The sequence below is a fragment of the Bombina bombina genome, chromosome 7 (assembly GCF_027579735.1).
Source record: "Bombina bombina isolate aBomBom1 chromosome 7, aBomBom1.pri, whole genome shotgun sequence".
Taxonomy (NCBI): Eukaryota; Metazoa; Chordata; class Amphibia; order Anura; family Bombinatoridae; genus Bombina; species Bombina bombina.
In genome coordinates this window covers 343,823,473-343,846,464 of record NC_069505.1, presented here as the reverse complement: position 1 = coordinate 343,846,464, position 22,992 = coordinate 343,823,473, and the positions used below count along the sequence as shown (strand labels likewise).

The following is a 22,992-nucleotide window of genomic DNA, read 5'->3' as shown; positions in this document are numbered from 1 at the left end:
GCTAACGATAACTCTGAACCGTCGCAGAGTTTCCCACTCTGGTGCTAATGACGGCTCAGAGCCGTCGCAGAGTTTCCCACTCTGGTGCTAACGACGGCTCAGAGCCGTCGCTAGCACTCTCCCACCTTGAGGGAGATCTGGGGGCTCCCACCCCGGCGATCATGCCTGTAGAGTGACAGGCATCGCTGGGGCTTCCTGTTTTGTGTGATGACGTCACGCGCAATAATGTGATGTCACCACGCAACTTTATTTATACTTAACAATGTTAAGTATAGGAGCAGGGGGCATGCTGCTTAGAAGCCTGTATCTTAGGCATCTAAGCAGCTACAGACCCCCAAGACCCACCATTGGAAAAGTAATCGCCCAACCTTCCCAACAGTGAAAGTCTTGGGGGTCTGAAAAAAAAAAACCATTAAAAACTCTTAGCACCCAGGTGGGAAAGTGCTTAGCACTCAATGGGTTAAGTCACTCTCATAGTATTTTGTGAAACTAATCTACGGTATGTGGGCAGTGTTTGTCATATTTAGTAACCACCTAGACGACTGGGGAAGCAACTATGCAAGACGTGTAGAAATATGCAAATATTTTGGATACAGAAATAGAACATTTGGCTTTGTTTCTCCTTGGTGTATGCAAACATATGAATTGGAATCTATCCAAACACTGGGATTTCTGCAGTATCAAAAGCCACAATCTTAAAGGGATATAAAACAATCTGTTTAAATGTTGTAATACAAAAAACACTAAACAGTGGCCTATACTTAACAGATATCATTGCAATATGTATTATTCATCACCTTAAAATTATTTTTACCTTTTGTTCAGTGTCCATTACTTCCTGTCAGAGCCCTACAAGGAGGTTGTGGTTTCTACAGGAAGTCAAATTAGCACTTTTTTTTCTTTTGAGGTGTTGCTAGGAGACACCTTTCTGCTAGCTGCAATTAATTTATTGCTCATGTTTAGTATTGGTCTTTTCCTGCAAACATCAGTAGCTATTTTATCTAACTGTGGACAGCGGCTACACTGAGTGTTCATTTAGCAAGAAAACAAATAAGTTGTTAACTTCTATTTAACATGTTTTTTTGTTTGTTTTTTTAAAGGAGCACTGTGTAATATCCCTTTAAATCAAATTGTTAAAGTTAGTACAGTTTTTTTTCTGCTTTAGCTGGTGAAAATCTTTTGAACACTTTTTTCTTTTTTTATATATTATTATTTAAAGCATTATTTTTGATAGATATATTCTGTCTTTTTTCTTTCTGGGCTGTAAGAAAAAGTCCTTTATTAAAGGGTGTAATAAAGGGACACTGTATACCAATTTTTATATAACTGCATATAATAGACACTACTATAAAGAAGAATATGCACAGATACTGATCTAAAAATCCAGTATAAAACTGTTTAAAAACTTACTTAGAAGCACCCAGTTTAACGCTGTTGATGAGGTTAGGATGGGACACTCAGCGAAAGGGGCTGGGAAAACAAAAAGAGCAGACATCCCTTCCTCTTCCCTGCATATGAAAATAATTTTTAGACAAACCGGAGCAGCAGGAGTGTAGACTTGGGTCTACATCTGATACTTTGGGGCTTGGTTAGGAGTCTGAAAATAATCATCACAATGTTATTAAAAAAATAAATACAACTTTACATTGTTACAAAAACACTCCCTGATGGGCTATGCAAATGGATCATCTAGAAAACATTTATGCAAAGAAAAATCTAGTGTACAATGTCCCTTTAACTCTTATTTGTTTGTTCTTTTAGAGATCTTATGTGAATTCTATGCGTGATTATAAAACTAAATCTGCAAATACCACTCCCTATATACATTAGTATTGTACTTACATTTCCTGCACCATTGTTACACTGTTTTTCTTCTTTTGAAGGGATATGAAAAATTATACTTCCATGATTCATATAGGGCTTGATTTATCAAGCTGGGGCGGATAGGAGCGTACATATGTGCCCCTGTCTGCCCCAGCTCGCCTCTAACGGGCAGCAATCCGCTGCTGGAATTTAAGATTGCACAATCGCTCGCATACAATCCTGCCCGCGCACAGCCAATCACGCGCGGGCAAGGAGCTGTCAATCTCCCCAGTTGAACGAGACTGGGGAGATTGAAATGGAGAAGAGACTAAGAAACAGTGGTCTGATGACCACTGCTTGATAAATACTGACTGAAGGTTCTTTTGTGAGAACCTGCAGCCTTAGTGAGGCGAAGCCTTTGATAAATCGAGCCGATAGAGTGGACAAAAACTTTACTCTCTACTATTATTAAATTTACTTTGGTATCTTTATATCCTATGTTGAAGAGCTTATCTAGATAGGTTAGTACTGCGGAATCTGTTGGCGCTCTACAAATAAATGATAATGATATGTTGAGGTCTTAAAGTGAATGTAAATTTTCACAAATGAAAGCCCTGTTTTTAAAAATACTAATAAAAACAGGGGCACTTTCATTCATAAAAGTTTACATTGCAGCCATTTTTTTTAAAATACTTACCTTTTCTTCCTTGCAAGCTTGGAACACCGGAGCAGTAATACCCTCGCCCCCAGGTCGTCTCTTCTTATGTCAGAAATGACGAATCCGGCTTCCTCCAATCACGGCGTGGCCTCAGGCAATGTTTGCTCTGGGGGGGAAACCGTTATTGGCGGAAGCCGGATTCGTCATTTCTGACGTAAGAAGAGAGGACCTGGGGGCGGGGGAATCGATGCTCCGGTGTTCCACGCTTGCTAGGAATAAAAGGTAAGTATTTTTAAAAAAAACGGCTGCAATGTAAACTTTCATGAATGAAAGTGCCCCTGTTTTTGATAGTAATTTTTAAAAACAGGGCTTTCATTTGTGAAAATTTACATTATCTTTAAGCACGTTAAATTGCAGCAATGCTTTGAACGTTGTTGAAAAACGTGTACACTCCTGATTATATATAAATAGAACAACAAATAGTTTAATTTGCATATCCATATCCCTTTGTCATCTGAAATAATGGCATCTGAATCTATTTCCACTTTTGCTGTAAATGTGAAGTACCCTTTAAGCCTTTAATTAAGGATGTTTTGGCATATTCATTGACAATAACAAATGTTGGCCATATTTATTTGTTTCAAACATATGTTCAATGTTTTCCAAAACATTCAGCATTTGTATGTTAGAATTGAATGCTTATTTTCTCTACGTTGATTGCATCAGTTGAGTATCAGTGGTAAAATTAGAGTTCTCAAATATAAGCATCTAAATGTTGCATAGAAACAGAATTTGACGGTAGATAAGAACCAAAAAAACCCATTTTGAATTCCTTTACAGTCTTTGTGTTTACCACCTCAAATGGAAGTTTATTCAATGAATCCACCACCCTTTCTGTAAAAAAAAAAATGCTTCCTTAAATTTCTCCTGAATCTGCTACCCTCTAACTTTAGATTGTTTTGCCAATTTTTTGTTATGGAAAATGCTATCAGCTTTTACTTTATTAAGTCCCTTCACATATTTGAAGGTTTCTATCATGTCACCTCTTTCCCTTCTATCCTCTAAACTATACATATTTAGATCATAGAGTCTTTCTTTGTACGTTTTATCTATCAGACCATGTACCATTTTAGTAGGCTCCTTTTGGACAGCTTCTAGTTTATTTATATCTTTCTGAAGATATGGTCTCCAGAACTGTACACAGTATTCCAGATTTGACCTAACTAATGATCTGTAAAGTGGCATTAGAACCTTGCTATTTCTGCTACTAATACCTCTTCCAATGCCACCAAGTATTCAACTAGCCTTACTGGCTGCACTGCTGCATTGTTTACCAAATTTTAAAACATCTGAAATAATAATTCCCAAGTCGATTTCTTCTTTAGTTACAATCAGTAATGTACCATCGAGACTATAATTGGCCTTTGGGTTTTTGGATCCTATATGCATAATTTTGCTCATACAAACTTCTATGTAAAGGGACATTAAACTCAGAATGTAACCCCCCCAAAAAATAAAAAAAAATAAACTAAGAACATTTAACTATGCATAATTTAAAACACTTTGCAATGCACTTTTAATATTTATTTTGCTTCCTTTTCCTGTAACTCTGAAGTTGAAATTGTAGTTTTTCCACGCCCAGCTCATACACACATACAGTGTCTCACAAAAGACAACACTGAAGAAATGACACTTTGCTACAATGTAAAGTAGTGAGTGTACAGTCTGTATAACAGTGTAAATTTGCTGTCCCCTCAAAATAACTCAACACACGGCCATTAAAGTCTAAACCGTTGGCAAAAAAAGTGAGTCCACCCCTAACTGGAAATGTCCAAATTGGTCCAATTAGCCATTTTCCCTCCCCGTTGTCATGTGACTTGTTAGCGTTACAAGGTCTCAGGTGTGAATGGGGAGCCCAGGTGTGTTAAATTTGGTGTTATTGCTCTCACACTCTCTCATACTGTTCACTGGAAGTTCAACATGGCACCTCATGGCAAAGAACTCTCTGAGGATCTAAAAAAAAAATTGTTACTCTTCATAAAGATGGCCTAGGCTATACGAGTATTGCCAAGACCCTGAAACTGAGCTGCAGCATGGTGGGCAAGACCATACAGCGGTTTTACAGGACAGTTTCCACTCAGAACAGGCCTCGCCATTGTCGACCAAAGAAGTTGAGTGCACAGGCTCAGCGTCATATCCAGAGGTTGTCTTTGGAAAATAGATATATGAGTGCTGCCAGCATTGCTGCAGAGGTTGAAGGGGTGGGACAGTCAGCCTGTCAGTGCTCAGACCATATGCCGCACACTGCATCAAATTGGTCTGCATGGCTGTCGTCCCAGAAGGAAGCCTCTTCTAAAGATGATGCACAAGAAAGCCCACAAACCGTTTGCTGAAGACAAGCAGACTAAGAACATGGATTACTGGAACCATGTCCTGTTGTCCAATTAGACCAAGATAAACTTATTTGGTTCAGATGGTGTCAAGCGTGTGTGGCGGCAACCAGGTGAGGAGTGCAAAGACAAGTGTGTCTTGCCTACAGTCAAGAATGGTGGTGGGAGTGTCATGGTCTGGGCCTGCATGAGTGCTGCCGGCACTGGGAAGCTACAGTTCATTAAGGGAACCATGAATGCCAACATGTACTGTGACATACTGAAGCAGAGCATGATCCCCTCCCTTGGGAGACTTGGCCGCAGGGCAGTATTCCAACATAACAACCCCAAACACACCTCCAAGATGACCACTGCCTTGCTAAAGAAGCTGAGAGTAAAGGTGATGGACTGGCCAAGCATGTCTCCAGACCTAAACCCTATTGAGAATCTGTGGGGCACCCTCAAACAGAAGGTGGGAGAGCGCAAGGTATCTAACATCCACCAGTTCCGTGATGTTGTCATGGAGGAGTGGAAGAGGACTCCATTGGCAACCTGTGAAGCTCTGGTGAACACCATGCCCAAGAGGGTTAAGGCAGTGCTGGAAAATAATGGTGGCCACACAAAATATTGACACTTTAGGCCCAATTTGGACATTTCCACTTAGCGGTGTACTCACTTTTGTTGCCAACGTTTTAGACAATGGCTGTGTGTTCAGTTATTTTAAAGGGGATAGCAAATGTACACTTGTTCTATCGAGAACTCCAATACATCGAAAACACCAATCTGACGTCACTTCCGGTGAATCCATACATCTTATTGGTCCGTATCCAGTGAGTGACAGGACTCACAACCAATCAGATGGGCACTGTAATCGTCTATCTACACTATCTATTTTGCCTTTGCCCGGGGGGGTTCAAGGGGGGCAAAGCCCCCCTTGTAAGCCTCATTCCCCAAGGTATACTTGGGGTGTATGCCAGAGGATCAGCGGTGCACCCCCCACACAGAGGCAAAACAGATATTAACATAGAAGACTTACCGGAAGTGACGTCAGATTGGAGTTTTCGAGGGACTGGAGTTCTCGACAGAACACACTGTTATACAGGCTTTCCACTCACTACTTTACATTGTGGCAAAGTACCATTTTTTTCAGTGTTGTCACATGAAAATATATAATACAAAAATTTACAAAAATGTGAGGGGTGTACTCACTTTTGTGAGATACTGTACATATACAGTGGTTTAAATCCAGTGATTGGATGCTATGTGCAGGAGCTTGTTTATATCTTTCTGTGGTTGGCTACAACAGTGAAAGATATACATTAACTTTGTATGAGGCTTGTTTTTTTCCAATAGCTCAGTTTCACAGCCAGCGGCGAGACTGCGCTATTTCAAGAAGCCTGCAGGAGGGAGGGAGGCTATAATAGCACAATCATGCTGTTAGCGAGAATCGGGCAGGAAAACCATAACAACCAGCAACGTACAGGGTACGTTGTGGTCGTTAAGAAGTTAAAGAGGTGTTTAAAAGGGTTTATCCCAGGCCTGTAAAAATAATCAATCATTACATGATATCTGCATTTAAAATAATCATTTTACATGGAAAAAATTGAGCAATTAATGATTTGCTGCGCTGTTTAAAGGGACACTCAATCAAAATTAAACTTTCATTATTCAGATAGAGCATGCCATTTTAAACAACTTACCAATTTACTTCTATTAACTAAATGTGCACAGTCTTTTTATATTTAAACTTTTTGAGTCACCAGCTCCTACTGAGCATGTGCAAGAATAAGTGTGTATGCATTTGTGAATGGCTGATGGCTGTCACATGGTACGTGCATGCATTTGTGATTGGCGTATGGCTGTCACATGGTACAGGGGGAGTGGAAAGACACATTACTTTTAAAATTGTCAGAAAGAAAATCTACTACTCATTTAAAGTTCAGACTAAGTGCTATTGCATTGTCTTGTTATCTTGCATTTGTTGATTATGCAAATCTACTATGTTGACTGGTCCTTTAAAGGGACATTCAAATTACTGAGTGCAACAGTTACTATTTACTATGCTATAGTTTTTTCCTCCTGTACCTGCAACTTTCTTCAAATCTGCTGCTCTTTTCTCTAAACCCATTACAGTAGCCAGTTGGTAAAGCATCTGCATCTTTATACTGGGATCCGCCATCTTGGTACACAAGCATTGAATTGATGCATTCTGGGAAAGAAGTAGTGCACAATTACCAGCTTTTTCACAGCTGTACCTTGCACTTTGGACTAACTTGCACAATAGAATGTAGAAGGGATACATTTTTGCTAATTTTTTACAGTTTAATAGTTACATAGCAAATACAAAAAAAGGCCTCAGGAATAAAATAGAGCAAGCCGCCGCTGCATAAACATAGAGCTCTGTATTGTGCAGCTAAACTGAAGTGCATGATGTGGCTTGTCAAGAGAACATCCTCATCACTGGTCTGTGAATGCACACTGCTTAGGTCACTGTGCAAGAAAACTTAAGTTCCAAGATGGCAGCTCCCGTTGTGAAGATGGAGAGCTTCACTAATCAGCACTGGACACTAAAGGCAAAATAAACTTTGATGATTCAGATAGAGCATGCAATGTTGAAGGGATATGAAACCTACATGATTCAAATAGAGCATCGGATTTTAAGCAACTTTCTAATTTACTTCTATTATTGATTATTATTGGTTCTCTTGGTATCTTTATTTGAAAAAGCAGGAATGTAAGCTTAGGAGCTGGCCAATTTTTTTTTTGTTCAGCACCTGGGTAGCACTTGCTGATTGGTGGCTACATTTAGCCACGGTCTTTTTTTTATATGCACACTTTTTGTGGCACCATATCCTACTGAGCATGTGCACAAGTTCATAGGGCATATGTATACTACTCTGTGATTGGCTAATGGCTGTCACATGAGACAGGGAGCAAATTAATTTGTCAGAAAAAAAAATATACTACTTATTAGAAATTAAAAGTAAGTGTTATTACAGTGTCTTTTTTTTATTTACTTGTTAATTATGCAATTCTATTGAATTTTAAGGGACTCTAGTCAAAATTAAACTTTCATTGTTCCGATAGGACATGTAATTTCAATTAACTTTACAATTTATATTTATCATTAAATTTGCTTTTTTCTCTTGGTATTATTAGTTGAAACAAAACCTAGGTAATCTCATATGCTAATTTCTAAGCCCTTGAGGGCTGCCTCTAATCGCATGCTTTTTAAATTGCTTTTCAAAACAAAAGACTTGAAAGTACACGTTGGCCATATAGATAACACTGTGTTCAGGCACAGGGGGTTATTTAAGATTTAGCACAACACAATGCTAACTGCAAGTCAATCCTATATAATAAATGGCCAAGTATGTTTGTCAGATGCAGTCATGCGCAGTAGAGACTGCACGTGACAAACATACCTGGCCTTTTGGATCCTGACACTCAGCACTCAGCACAGAGCAAGGCTGAAGCGGAGTGTCAGGGAGCGTGGCTGACAGGAGCGGGAACGTTGCGATGGGGGCGTGACCGGGCGTTGCAAGGGGCATGGCCGGACGTCGCGAGGGGCATGGCCGGGCGGGGTCGCCGCGGTGGGGCGCGCCCGGGCGGGGTCGCCGCGGTGGGGCGCGCCCGGGCGGGGTGCTGCGATGGGGGCGTGGCCAGAGAGGCAAAGGCTTTCAATTAAGACAGAGCCAGAGAGGGAGCAGAAGGGCCAAAGGGGGGGGGGGGAGAGAGAGCGGGGGGGGGGGGGAGAGCCAAAGAGGGGGGAGAGAGAGAGCCAGAGAGCAAAGAGGGGGGGGGGAGAGAGCCAAAGAGGGGGGGAGCCAAAGAGGGGGGGGGAGAGCCAAAGAGGGGGGGGGGAGAGCCAAAGGGGGGGAGAGAGCCAAAGAGGGGGGGGGAGAGAGCCAAAGGGGGGGGAGCCAAAGAGGGGGGGGGGAGAGCCAAAGAGGGGGGGGAGAGAGCCAAAGGGGGGGGAGAGAGCCAAAGGGGGGGGGGAGAGAGAGAGCCAAAGAGGAGAGAGTGCCAAAGAGGGGGGGGGAGAGAGAGTCAAAGAGGGGGGGAGAGAGGCAAAGGGGGGAAGAAAGCCAAAGAGGGGGGGGAGAGAGCCAAAGAGGGGTGGGGAGAGCCAAAGAGGGGTGGGGAGAGCCAAAGAGGGGTGGGGAGAGCCAAAGAGGGGTGGGGAGAGCCAAAGAGGGGGGGGGAGAGCCAAAGAGGGGGGGGGAGAGAGCAAAAGAGGGGGGGGGAGAGAGCAAAAGAGGGGGGGGAGAGAGCAAAAGAGGGGGGGGAGAGAGCAAAAGAGGGGGGGAGAGAACAAAAGAGGGGGGAGAGAACAAAAGAGGGGGGAGAGAACAAAAGAGGAGGGAGAGAACAAAAGAGGGGGGAGAGAACAAAAGAGGGGGGAGAGAGAGCAAAAGAAAGGGGGGAGAGAGAGCAAAAGAAAGGGGGGAGAGAGAGCAAAAGAAAGGGGGGAGAGAGCCAAAGAGGGGAGAGAGAGAACAAAAGAGAGGAGAGAGAGCGCAAAGGAGACGGGGGAGAGAAAGCAAAAGAGAGGGAGGAAGAGAGGGGGGAGAGAGCAAGGGGTGGGACCGCTGTACTGCAAAAAATGGCCCGTGTACACAGGCTTTAGTACTAGTATATAATAAACAGTCACAGTCATGTGATCAGGGGGCTGGAAGAAGGTTCTTAGATACAAGGTAATCACAGAGGTAAAAAGTGTATTAATATATCTGTGTTGGTTATGCAAAACTGGGGAATGGGTAATAAAGGGATTATCTATCTTTTAAAACAATAAAAATTATGTTGTAGACTGTCCCTTTAATTGTCCTTTAAAATAAGAGAATAGCTTTGAAGAACTCTGCTCAAACGGAGGAAAAACAACAGCATGGTGCATAGCAATTAGGCATGGGGTATGGAGGCTTCATTTGTATCCTAATGCAGAAGGTGTTAACATATTCTCTGCACATGCATGTGGGGCATAGCTAGATGTTCTCATTACATCAGCATTTTAAATACTGCAGCTGCTTAAAGCGCCAGCGGGGCTTGTATCATGTTAACAATTAAAAAATGGTGTAATTACCAGATGGTACAAACACCTTAGGCTCTCTGAGAAAGCGCTGTGTTTTAAAATGCTGGTGCACGGTGCATACTTAAATATACTTTTGAAACCGCTTCTAAGCATTTTTGCGAATAGATGTATATTGCAAAAATGCTTCTATTCAAAACTGAAATGCATCCATGTGGATTCCAATTTTGGCAGGAATGTCTCTTTAAAGGGACATTATACACTCATTTTTTTCTTTGCATAATTGTTTTGTAGATGATCTATTTATATAGCCCATAAAGTTTTTTTTTGTTTTTTTTAAATGTATAGTTTTGCTTATTTTACAATATAACATTGCTCTGATTTTCAGACTCCTAACCAAGCCCCAAAGTTTTATGAGAATACCGTCAGCTACCTTCTCCAGCTTGCTCCTGTTTGTGTAAAGGGTCTTTTCATATGCAAAAGAAGGGGGAGGGTCTTATTTCCCACTTGCAGTGGGATTTCCAGCTACCTTGTCAAACTGACAGCTTCTAATTAAGATTTTAAACAGTTTTATACTGGATTTTTATATCAGTATCTGTGCATCTTATTCCTTATAGTAGTGTCTATTACATGCAGTTATATGAAAATGAGTGTATACTGTCCCTTTAAAGGCACTTAAAAAAAATGATTCATAGGATTACAAATGTTGTAGAAGTATTTAAAATGTATTTTCAGTTAGTAAAATATGAATTTCTGATGCATAAATATGAAAAAAAAAAAAATGAATGCCATGATTGATGTCTGAGTCCTGTATCAAATTCTAACAGTGAAGCAATAAACTTTATTTATATAATTTGTTGTTATTCCTCTAGTTTGTTAGCGGTGTTCTCATCAATTCTCATATAGAGGAACATTCTTTTTGCATTGTTTGGCAGTGAAATGAGACTGACACTTGGTATTCTGTAAGCCTGTGTAGGTGCATTGTGGGATGTGGCTGTGCGGCTTTACAGCTGATTATGTATGCTTACAGAATACCAAGTGTATGCTTTTAGAGGCTTTCTCTGTGTCAAGGTATCATAGTCTCTTGTTTACTGTACAAATTCAATTGAGTGAAACCTTTTTTAATTCACATTAGAGGGATAATCTAGTCAAAATTAAACTTTCATGATTCAGATAAAGCAACAATTTTAAGCATCTTTCAAATTTACTCCTATTATCAATTTTTCTTCGATCTCTTAGTATCTTTATGTGAAAAAACAAGAATCTAAGCTTAGGAGCCGGTCCATTTTTGGTAACAGACAGAGGGAGCCCACCATGTGACTATATGAATGGAGTGCATGTATCCTAACGGTCCCTCATCATGTTGAACCATCCCTAATTGGGACCCCAGTGCTATTGTTTGTCCCAAAAATATATCTGTCCTGGCTTAGCTCCACCTCCAGATTTAATCTCTGCCTACTCAGATTCAGTCCTAAATTTCTTTTACAAAATGCTTGGAGGTGTGGTATAAATTGAATGGGGACATGTAACCCCTCCTTGTGTTTGTTAAATTGTCCACCTGTCTGTTAAATTGAGATTACAGAAATTCTCAGACAGAAGCGGACAGGGCACAGGTAACAGAGCGGCTTTAAAAATTTATATTTTCTTTAAAAAAAAAAGGTTTATTTTGAAAAAAAATCAGGCATCACTGTGCACATATTGAGGAGTACTTCCAAAGTATTAAACTTCATAAGCTGGAGTTTGCCAAAATGTACTCCTATTTTAAATTTTTCTTTGTTCTCTTGCTATCTTTATTTAAAAAGCAGGAATGTAAAGTTTGAGTCGGCCCATTTTTTTTTGGTTGAAAATTTGGGTTATGCTTGCTTATTGGTTTGCTAAATGTAGCCACCAATAAGCAAGCACTATCCAGGGTTCTGAACCTTAAATGGACTGGTTCCTAAGCTTTACATTCTTGCTTTTTAAATAAAGATAGCAAGAGAACGAAGAAAAATTTATAGTAGGAGTAAATTAAAATTGGATGCTGTATCTGAATCATTAAAGAAAAAACTTGTGTTTAGTATCCCTTTAAGCAATTTTCTAATTTACTTTTGTTATCAATTTTGTTTCATTTTCTTTGTATCCCTTGTTGAAGGAGCAGTAATGCATTACTGGGAGCTAGATTACATAGTCATTAAAGGGACAGTACACTATAAAATAGTTTTTCCCTTACTGTGTTTTCAATTACTTTTTATTACCAGCTGCAGAGTATAAAATGTATGAGATTTGCTTTTTAAGGCTTATTATTATTATTATTATTATCATTATCAGTCATTTGTAGAGCGCCAACAGATTCTGCAGCGCTAATTTGTGTATATGAATTAGCGGATTTTGTGTTTTTGAGCCTCAACCTAATAAAATGGGTTGAGCTTGTAGGTATAATCAGATCTCATTACTTTATCACATTGTGTACATATAAATGCTTCTTTATTTTATATCTGTCCATAAACCAATCACCAATACTTGGAGAGAACAATGAAAAATTAACATTTTATTACCTTATCTCTTCTATAATCCACAGGGAGTGTAATTTCTTCTACTGGCTGTGTTAACACAGCTTGGCCTTGAGGCCAAAAACTTTCAGGATGGGTGGGGATACCACAGGATAAATAAACTATTTCAAATGACAATATAAGGGCAATGGAAATACTTGTAAAAATTTAATACACTCCAGAAGGTAAAGTGGATCATTGGGAACAAATTAAAGGGGAAAAGCAAATGACGAGTCATTCATGTGCATCCACCAATCAGCTAGGTAATAGAAGTAAATTGGAAATTTGTTTTAAAATTGTATGTAGTGCCCGAATCATGAAAGAACATTTTTGGTTTTCATATCCTTTAAAATGTTGCCAACGCTTACAATCTGGTTAAAGAATTTCACAGTAGCTGAGCCTGGTGGCATTGTGATACAGGTTTACATATGTAAAATATTAAACGGGCACTAAAGTAAAAAATTAAACTTTCAAGATTTAGACAGAGCGAAAAACAAATAAATAAATTTCCAATTCACTTCCCTTATCAAAATATGCAGTTTTTTTTATATACACAAGTTCTGAGACTTTTCATTTTACTGTTCTGATTAACTTCCTTCTCTTGGTATCCTTTGTTGAAAAGCATACCTAGGTAAGCTTAGGAGCAGCAATGCACTACTGGGAGCTAGCATGTGATTGGTGGCTACATATGTATGTCTCTTGTCATTAGCTCAGCTGATGTGTATGACTAGCTCCCAGTAGCACATTTCTGTTCTGGAGCCGACATTAACTCTGCGTTTAACCTCTTTGCTTTAGAACTTTATAAATGAGCCCCTTAGCCTTGCCTCTGAGAACAGCTCAGAATTTCCAATACTCTGCTGAAAGGGACAGTGTACTGTAACATTGTTATTCCTTTAATTCGTTTCTAGTGAGTTGTTATACCAGCTGCAGAAAATACAACATACAATAACTCCTTTAGGGTTATTTTTTTATATGAAATATGATATTGCTAGTTGAAACCAAAGCCCAGTTTAAATGGGTTGTGTTTTAGGGAGAACAGACACCCTTATCTCATCTTTTTTGTTTATATAGCTTTTCTATAGCCAATACATTTTCAGTATAGGTGAAATAGACAAAAGCTGATATTTCAAATTACAATATAAAGCTAAAGGATATATTGATAAACAATTTATAAGAAAATTAAATCTGATCCTGCTTAGTTTTTGCACACACATGAAATATGGTTTTGAAGCTTTTAAAAAGCGCTAAATTGTATTAACTTTGTGGTTACTGTCTGCTGTTATTCTCTGGGGACAATATGTACATGTTTAAGCCTTGCCAGGGACAATTTAGCTGTTTTGTTCACAGTGTCCTTCTGCAATTGTCGCTGAAACATACCTTAATAATGTAGAGAGAGTACAACACATGAATGTTAGGTATATGTTTATTTACTAAATTATTGGAGTGTTACAGTCTCTGCACGATTTATAGACTCGTATAGTAATAAGACTGTAGTCTTTATGGTAATTTGTGTCATTTTTTATATATATATAGGGTATTGTGAGAACTTATATATGTTTATTAAATTATGTATAATATTTCACTCTGACAAAAAAAAAAAAAAATATATATATATATATATATATACACACAAAGTGAGTAAGGTGCACTCTCACAAACAGTCCTTCCAATGTCAGGGTGCTAGAATAGGGGTAAGATACAGCAAGCGATAAACAGCTCTCTCTGGGCTTAATAGTAGCAAACAAAAACTACTTTGTTTGCTACTATTAAGCCCAGAGAGTGCGGTCTATCGCTTGTTATATATATCTATATATATTTATATATATCTATATATATATATATATATATATATATATATATAATATATATATATAATCTCCAAAAAAGCGCACTCTTACTTCCACTCAGTGGACAATTTAACAAGTTCTTTATTGTGCACAACAGTATAGTGACATAGTGGGGATCTCACCGCTTCATCAGACATAGATCCCTGAAATGTCACTATACTGTTGTGCACAATAAAGCACTTAATAAAATGTCCAGCATGCGTTTTTGGAAATATATTTATATCATTTTTTATTTTTTTTTACCTAGCCAGGGGAGCAAAGTTACTAGTCCATTCAAGGAAATATATATATATCGGTCTGTCTATGAATGGAAGAAAAGGCATATTTTCCAATTTTGCTTCAGGACTCAATCATTTCTTGGAACTGGTTCATCTCTTCATTGTGTTTTGTACACCGAGGGTTTGCATGGCAACTTCTTTTTTTTTTTTTTTAAGAAACACAGAAGTCTTACTTTCAATTAAAGGGACAGTCAGCGCAAAAAACGTTATTGTTTAAAAAGATAGGTAATCCCTTTATTACCCATTACCCAGTTTTGCACAACCAACACTGTTATATTAATACACTTTTTACCTCTGTGGTTACCTTGTATCTGAAGGGGTAGATTTACTATGGGTCGAACAGACAGCTGACATGATTCGCTGTAGCGAATCATGTCCGCTCGACCTCGCTAAATGTCGACAGCATACACTGCTGGCATTTAACATTGCACAAGCATTTCTGCACATTTGCCGCTAATTGGCCGCTAGCAGGGGGTGTCAATCCTCCTGAAGTCCACCACCTAAAAGTTAAGGAGCAGCAGTCATAACTTAGGTTTCTAGGGTAGATTGCAGCATCCGCTGCTTGTTAAAGGGACACTGAACCCAATTTTTTTATTTTGTGATTCAGATAGAGCATGACATTTTAAACAACTTTCTAATTTACTCCTATTATCATTTTTTCTTCATTCTCTTAATATCTTTATTTGAAAAAGAAGACATGTAAGCTTTTTTTTTTTGGTTCAGAACTCTGGAGAGCACTTTTTTATTGGTGGATAAATGTATCCACTAATCAGAAAGGACAACCCAGGTTGTTCACCAAAAATGGTCCGGCATCTAAACTTACATTCTTGCATTTCAAATAAAGATATCAAGAGAATGAAGAAAATGTTATAATAGGAGTAAATTAGAAAGTTGCTTAAAATGTCATGCTCTATGTGAATCGCAAAAGAAAAAATGTGGGTTCAGTGTCGCTTTAAATCTACCCCTTTGCCTCTTTTGACAGCCCCCTGATCACATGACTATGTATTTATTATCTATTGACTTTCATTTTAGCTGTGTTGTGCAGAACCCACAGGCGTGAGCACAATGTTATCTATGTGGCCCACATGAACTAGCAGTCTCCTGTTGCTAAAAGCAAATAAATAAGCATGTAAATAAGAGGCTGTCTATAGTGGCTTAGAAACGGACAGAAATGTAAAGGTTTAAATGTTATAAAGTAAATTAATATAACAATGTTGGTTGTGCAAAACTGGGGAATGGGTAGTAAAGGCATGGGCCCATATGGGCCGTGTTTCTGGCGAGTCTTCAGACTCGCCAGAAACACAAGTTATGAAGCAGCGGTCTAAAGAACGCTGCTCCATAACCCTGTCCGCCTGCTTTGTGCAGGCGGACAGGAATCGCCAGAAATCAACCCGATCGGGTTGATTGACACCTCCCTGCTGGCGACCGATTGGCCGCGAGTCAGCAGGGGCGGCGTTGCACCAGCAGCTCTTGTGAGCTGCTGGTGCAATGTTAAATGCGGAGAGCATATTGCTCTCCGCATTTAGCGAGATCTTGGGGACCTGATCCGCACTGTCGGATCAGGTCCGCAAGACCTTTGATAAATAGAGGCCATGATCTATCTTTTTAAACGATAACAATTTTGGTGTTGACTGTCCCTTTAAATATAGGTTTGTCTAAAAAATTAATTTTTTTAATGTTCTACTTTTTTTAATTGGACCAATGCCTGATGAGTTTAAATTTACACTGTATCGACGACAAACTAATAACAAAGTGACTTTATTTTTTCACGTTATTTCTTCTCCATAAAGAGTGTTTTTTTTTCTCTTTTCCGTAGTTATTTTTTTTTCTTCCATAAGAATAGAGCATCTCTGTATCTTCCACTATAAAGCAAACATTTTGGGTTTGTTTTTTAAAGCTTGTAATCACTGTACACATGCAGACTGCTTACACAAGCCCTTTGATATGCCATCTGCTGAGCGTGTGGCCAGCCGACAGCTTGTCATTTTGTTTCAGGAGAAAATGGGGGAGGGTCATTCTCCCACCTTTTTTCCTCTCTTTATCTAATGATGTTTAGAATGTTTGCTTAGATTCAAAGCAATTATGTAGGATAGCTGCCCTCTCATTTTGCCAGATAACAATGTGTACAATACTGAGGTGACAAAGGCTACCTGTAGTTTATAAAGAAACTGCTGTTAGTTTAATAACATGAGTGTATTTTATTTCATTTGGGCTGTAGGGGGGGGGGGGGGGTGGTCAACGTTTAACCCTTCTCCCAAATTCACTATTCAATTATTTCATACATGTTTCAACTGAATTATAATTATTTTACCCAATATTTGATTGATATATTGACTTCTAATATTGGTATAAGTTAAAAAAAATCACAATAGTGCTCTTCATTTTAAATTGTAATTCAAGATATTTATTTGTTTTTCTTTAAAGGGACATTAAACACTTTAAGATGGTAATATAAAATGATAAATCATATATATAAAAACAACTCTGCAATGTATGTACTTTCACTATTTATTTTGTCACATTTTCCTGTAAATCCATTCTGAAATTGTGAGCTTTTCAGTTCCTGTTAGAAATAGAAGTGCAGAACACTGTTATATACCACACAGCCATTGGCTGCACACTCTAGTGACCTATTTATTAATGTCCCTAATTGGCCATAGCAGAGAAGGTAACCTAAGTTACAACATGGAAGCTCCCATTGTTTTATAGACACTAAAACTTAACACTTATTTTGTCATTATTTAAACAGCTAATGAAACTTAAAAAAATACATAAATATGCTATTCTCAGACTAATCTTTTCTTTGAATGCTTCATTCTATCTAGATTTTATTTAGTAAAGCAAGCAGAAAACAAAAATGTTAATGCAATGTACATAAATACAATGGGCTCCATGTACGAAGCAGCGAAAGCTGCTCCGGAGCCTTTGCGGGACAGGTTCGCAAATGCGAGCCTGCTTCCCGCAATGTAAGAAGCAGCGGTCATTAGACCGCTGCTTCCTACACTCTACGCCACCTCTTAGGTGGCGAAGCAAAATCACAGAGAGCACGCTCGCTCTCGGTGATTGACAGCCCCTTCAGTCGCGTGATTGGTTGCGCGATTGAAGGGGCGGGCATTACACACTCCGATGAGTGTGTGATGATACATACGGGCAAGCGGATCAACAGATCCGCTGCTTGTGTGTAGCGGAGGTGGGCGGACAGCTTCGCGAGTTAAGAAGCTGTCCGCCCGCCGTTTAGTACATGGCGCCCAATGTCACAATCTTTCAAATATTGCTATTAACTTGCAAATATTCCCTCTTCAAAATATATAAAGAAACAATTGTTTCCTTGATATAAATAGTTTCCAATATAGCTTTTATTGAGTGTTTAATGTCCCTTTAAGGGGCATGAAATGCAAGAAATCTAGTTGGACTCCGTGGGAAGATAAATATATATTTTGGGTTCGATTTATTAAGCAAGGTTGGACAGGGGCTTACATACTCGCCTCTGTCTGCTCAAGCTCGCCTCTGGCGGGTAGCATTCCACTGGCGGATTTCAGCATTGCACACGAGCACTATTTTGTGCTTGTGTGCAGTCCTGCCCCCTGTCCATGCACAGCCAATCACTCCGCAGGCAGGAGCTGTCAATCTCCCCAGTCGGATGAGACTGGGTATATTAAGATTCTCCACCTAAGAGGGGAAGAAGAGGATAGAGAAGCAGCGGTCTCATGACAGCTGCTTGATAAATCAGAATTGCAGGTTCTCTTGTGAGAACCTGCCATCGTAGGGGAGGAGAAGGCTTGATAAATTGAGCCCTTTATCTTATTTACCTATGAGATCAAAACCTTCTGGTGCCAGTTGTGGAATGTACAAAGGAGCTGGTTGGTTTGTACACACAAATCTGGGCTGTCACTAGAGTGCACATTGTGTTTAAAAATCAGCTTTTCTGTGTCTTCCAAGATTTTCTAACATATAATGAAGGTAATTCTGAGTTAAGCATGGTAAAAACATATCTGCTGGAATGTTTTTTTTTATAAACATCAGGATGAATTCTGCTCCAGAAATATAAATGATAAATTATAAATATACTGTATATATATATATATATATATATATATATATATATATATATATATATATATATATATATAAGGCCTCCAAAAGAAAGGGCACTCCCAGGTCTTGACGAAGTAGCATATCTTTATTGCATATAAATCATAAAGTGTCAGTCGACGTTTTGGCTACAATCTTAGCCTTTTTCAAGACAATCACAGTCCGTTACAAACAACTCTCAGTGTGTCTAAAGCGCCATTCCGTGACGTCATATGACACAGCTGTTATTTCTGCTAATGGAGGCTCTACTAAACATTGATGCAATATTTCTGTTGGGGTGCCCAAATTTATGCACCTGTCTAATTTCATTTTGATGCATATTGCACATTTTCTGTTAATCCAATAAACCTAATTTCACTACTGAAATATTACTGTGTCCTTCAGTTATTTGATAAATCAAAATGAAATTGCTGATCCAAACACCCAATTATTTATAAATGAAAATCATGGAAATTGTCAGGGGTGCCTAAACTCTTGCATTTGACTGTATATGTTTGTATGTATGTATGTATATATGTATATATATATATATATATATATATATATATATATATATATATATATATATATATATATATAGACACAGGTAGCCTTCAGTTTACGCTGGGGTTAGGTTCCAAAAGGAATGGTTGTAAATCGAAACCGTTGTAAATTGAAACCCAGTTTATAATGTAAGTCAATGGGAAGTGAGGGAGATAGGTTCCAGGCTCCCCTCAAAATTGTCATAAGTAACACCTAATACATTATTTTTAAAGCTTTGAAATGAAACTTTAAATGCTAAACAGCATTATAAACCTAATGAAATAATCACACAACACAGAATATATAATTAAACTAAGTTAAATGAACAAAAACATTTGCTAAACAGCAATATAACCCGAATAAAATAATCACACAACACAGAGTTCACTTGCATTTTTCTGCAAACAGTTCTTTCTATGCATTCCAATCTGGACTGATTTATAGACAGGAAGATCTTGTTCCTTTGAAATCTTCTCGATAGCTCGGGTCTGGTTAAACTGATTAATTTCAGCTTGCTTGGCTTTGCTGCAACACAAGCGGACAGCTCCACCTACTGGCTATTTTAATAAATGCACTGCTTCTCAATACTTTTCAATAGCAGTCACATGACTGGGAAAAAAAGGTTGTTGTTCTGAAACAGTGTAAATTGAACCATTGTAAAACGAGGGCCACCTGTGTGTGTGTATATATATATATATATATATATATATATATATATATATATATATATATATATATATATATATATATATATATACACACACACATACTAATACGCTTTTGAACTGGAAAATATACCCGATTATGTTAGAGCTTTATAAATTGGGTGACCATATTGCCGTTTTAAAAAGGGACACATATGAAAAATACATGTCAGGGTTGTTGTACAAAACATTTCTTTAAACAGCCCTGAAAAAAAGCCCTGACACATGTATTTTTCATATGTGTACTTTGTTAAAGCGTCAATATTGTCACCCTACTGATGACTTTGCACTTCCCAATATTTTTTTTTTTTTTTTAACATGGCATCTGTAGGGGGGCGGGCTCTAATCTCAGTGTGGGCCTGGGGGGTGGAGTTTAGCCATTCCTGAGCAGAGATGAGTAGAGAATTTGGTATAGAGCCCTCAATCTAAGATAACCACAGTTGTACATCAAATTAAAAAAAAAAGTTAAATATTTCTGTGATATTTGTAGAAATTGAATATAAAACAAGATGTAATAAATTAAAGCACATGGCTAGTTTGTGATTTAATATATATAAAAATAATTTTCTCCTTCTTGCTTTTAGCAGTATATAGGGGGTTAATCTATATTGCAGGTTTCAAGAAAACCCGTTAATTATTCTGAAGAGATAAAAACGCTGGTTTAATACTTTAACATGACTACTATTTAACTTATAGTTATAAACTCCTGAAGTATTTTTATTATCTGTCTAACTAAACATTCTATTTTCACACCCACAGGTACAACTCGCCCACCCAGAGAAGGAGAAGTACCAGGTGTAGACTACAAATTTCTATCTGTACAGGAATTTTTAGCCCTTGAAGAAAAAGGAACTTTACTTGAAGTTGGGACATATGAAGGTACGGACTTTCTTTTAATTGGACATTGAACCCAACTTTTTTTATTTCATGGTTCAGATAAATGATGTGATTTTAAACAACTTTCTAATTTACTTCTATTATCTAATTTGTTTCACTCTCTTGGTATCCTTTTTTTGAAAACATACCTAGGTATGCTCAGGAGCAGCAAGGCAATACTAGGAGCTAGCTGCTGACTGGTGGCTTCTCATGTATACCTCTCCTTATTGGCTCACCCAATGTGTTCAGATAGTGCATTGCTGCTCATTCAACAAAGGACACCAAGGGAATGAAGCTAATTTAACAACAGAAGTAAATTTGTTTGAATCATGAAAGAAAAAAATGAGTTTACCATCATAATGTCGACAGTGGAATGTTGTTAGTTGCACTCTCAGTAATGCAGAGATGCAAGAGCTGATTTTAGGTTGTTTTTTTGCTTTGTTGCTTCTAAGAAAATATATGTGTGTGTGCTAAATAAAAGTTATCAATACCTCATTATAAAATAGAGAGAAATCTTGGCGCTCTACAGATTACCGATAATAATTATTAGGGGATGACTATCTCTTAAAAAAAAATTGAATTCTGTATATGATTATCTAGTAGGCAGGACTTATACAGTATAGGTATATTTTGGCATATCATTTATTTTACCAACACTATATTGAGTTGGGGAATGAAGAATCCAAAGGATGTTAGTACTTAATTTCCCCCAAAACAGCAGCCAGATAAAAAAAATGATGGATTAACAATTTGTATCATTAGGGGAAAAAAATGGAAAAACTAGCAGCAAAAACAAAAAGATGGCCCATTTATTCAGATTTGTATTGTGAGCTAGGATGTCTGTGACGATCCTCCTATCAGAGTGAATATCTGCAGGGCAGCACTCTTAGCATACTCATTCTGCCAGTTGTAAAGAATCTTGGGAGAGACATCTACAAATTCATGTTGGCATTCGTGTATAAAAATCAGGGCTAGCTTTTGTGCCAGTGCACATGCTAGCAAGCAGCTGATGAGTGTTGAAAGGCTGTATGTCATTGCAATTGCAGGAAGATTGTACCAATTTTGTACTTTCTTTAATATGGTCAAAAAGATTGTTTGCTTTTCTTTTTAATGCAAATGTACCAGAAGAGGTAGCAATATGTTTTAGTATGTGTAACATACTTTATGTAACTGTCTGCTTGTATTTAAAGGGACTGTCCACCATAGAATTGTTATTGTTTTAAAAGATAGATAATCCCTTTATTACCCATTCCCCAGTTTTGCATAACCAACACAGTTATATTAATAAACGTTTTACCTTTGTGATTACCTTGTATCTAGGAACCTTCTTCCAGCCCCCTGATCACATGACTGTGACTGTTTATTATCTATTGTCTTAAATTTAGCATTGTTTTGTGCTAAATCTTAAATAACCCCCTGTGCCTGAACACAGTGTTATCTATATGGCCCACGTGTACTTTCTGTCTCTTTGTGTTGAAAAGAGATTTAAAAAGCATGTGATAAGAGGCAGCCCTCAAAGGCTTAGAAATTAGCATATGAGCCTACCTAGGTTTAGTTTAAACTAAGAATACCAAGAGAAAAAAGCAAATTTGATCATAAAAGTAAATTGGAAAGTTGATTAAAATTAAAAGTCCTATCTGAATAATGAAAGTTTAATTTATACTAGACTGTCCCTTTAAAGGGACAGTGTACACCAATTTTTCTATAACTGCATGTGATAGACACTACTATAAAGAAGAATATGCACAGATACTGATCTAAAAATCCAGTATAAAACCGTTTAAAAACGTACTTAGAAGCTCCTCGTTTAGCACTGTTGATGCGGTTAGGCGGGGGCACCTAAATCAGCTTGCAACATTCCTGTTACCCAACGCTTTCCTTTTTTATCCTTTTACCTAATGGTTAAATGGATATTCCATTACAAAAATAAACCTAATCAGCAAATTGCAGCTTCTTAACAGGACATGTCTAGTAAGCCAGTTAGGATTGACGTACAGGTGTAGCCAACAGTCACTGATAGCATAATTGTGGTTCAGAAGCAAGACTGTAAAGGGACAGTATACTGTAAAATAGTTTTTCCTTTAATGTGTTTACGATTGCTTTTTTTTACCAACTGCAGAGTAAAAATGTATGAAAATTTGCTTTTTAAGGTTTATTTGTGTATATTAAAGCTCTTATTTTGTGTTTTGAAGCCACAACCTAATAAAATGAGTTGAGCTTGTAGGTATAAACAGATCTCATTACTGTATCACATTATGTACATATACCTGCTTCTTTATCTTATATCTG

At 38.1% G+C, this 22,992-nt stretch overlaps 1 protein-coding gene across 9 annotated transcripts in view; it reads left to right on the top strand.

Moving 5' to 3' along the window:
* Window positions 1-22,992, top strand: part of MAGI1 (membrane associated guanylate kinase, WW and PDZ domain containing 1) — a 1,010,133-nt gene that overhangs the window by 760,397 nt on the left and 226,744 nt on the right. For all 9 annotated transcript variants that reach the window (XM_053721007.1, XM_053721010.1, XM_053721009.1 and 6 more), the window contains exon 3: window positions 20,587-20,706. In XM_053721007.1, the coding sequence (XP_053576982.1) occupies window positions 20,587-20,706 (120 nt within the window). The remainder of the gene's footprint in view (window positions 1-20,586; window positions 20,707-22,992) is intronic.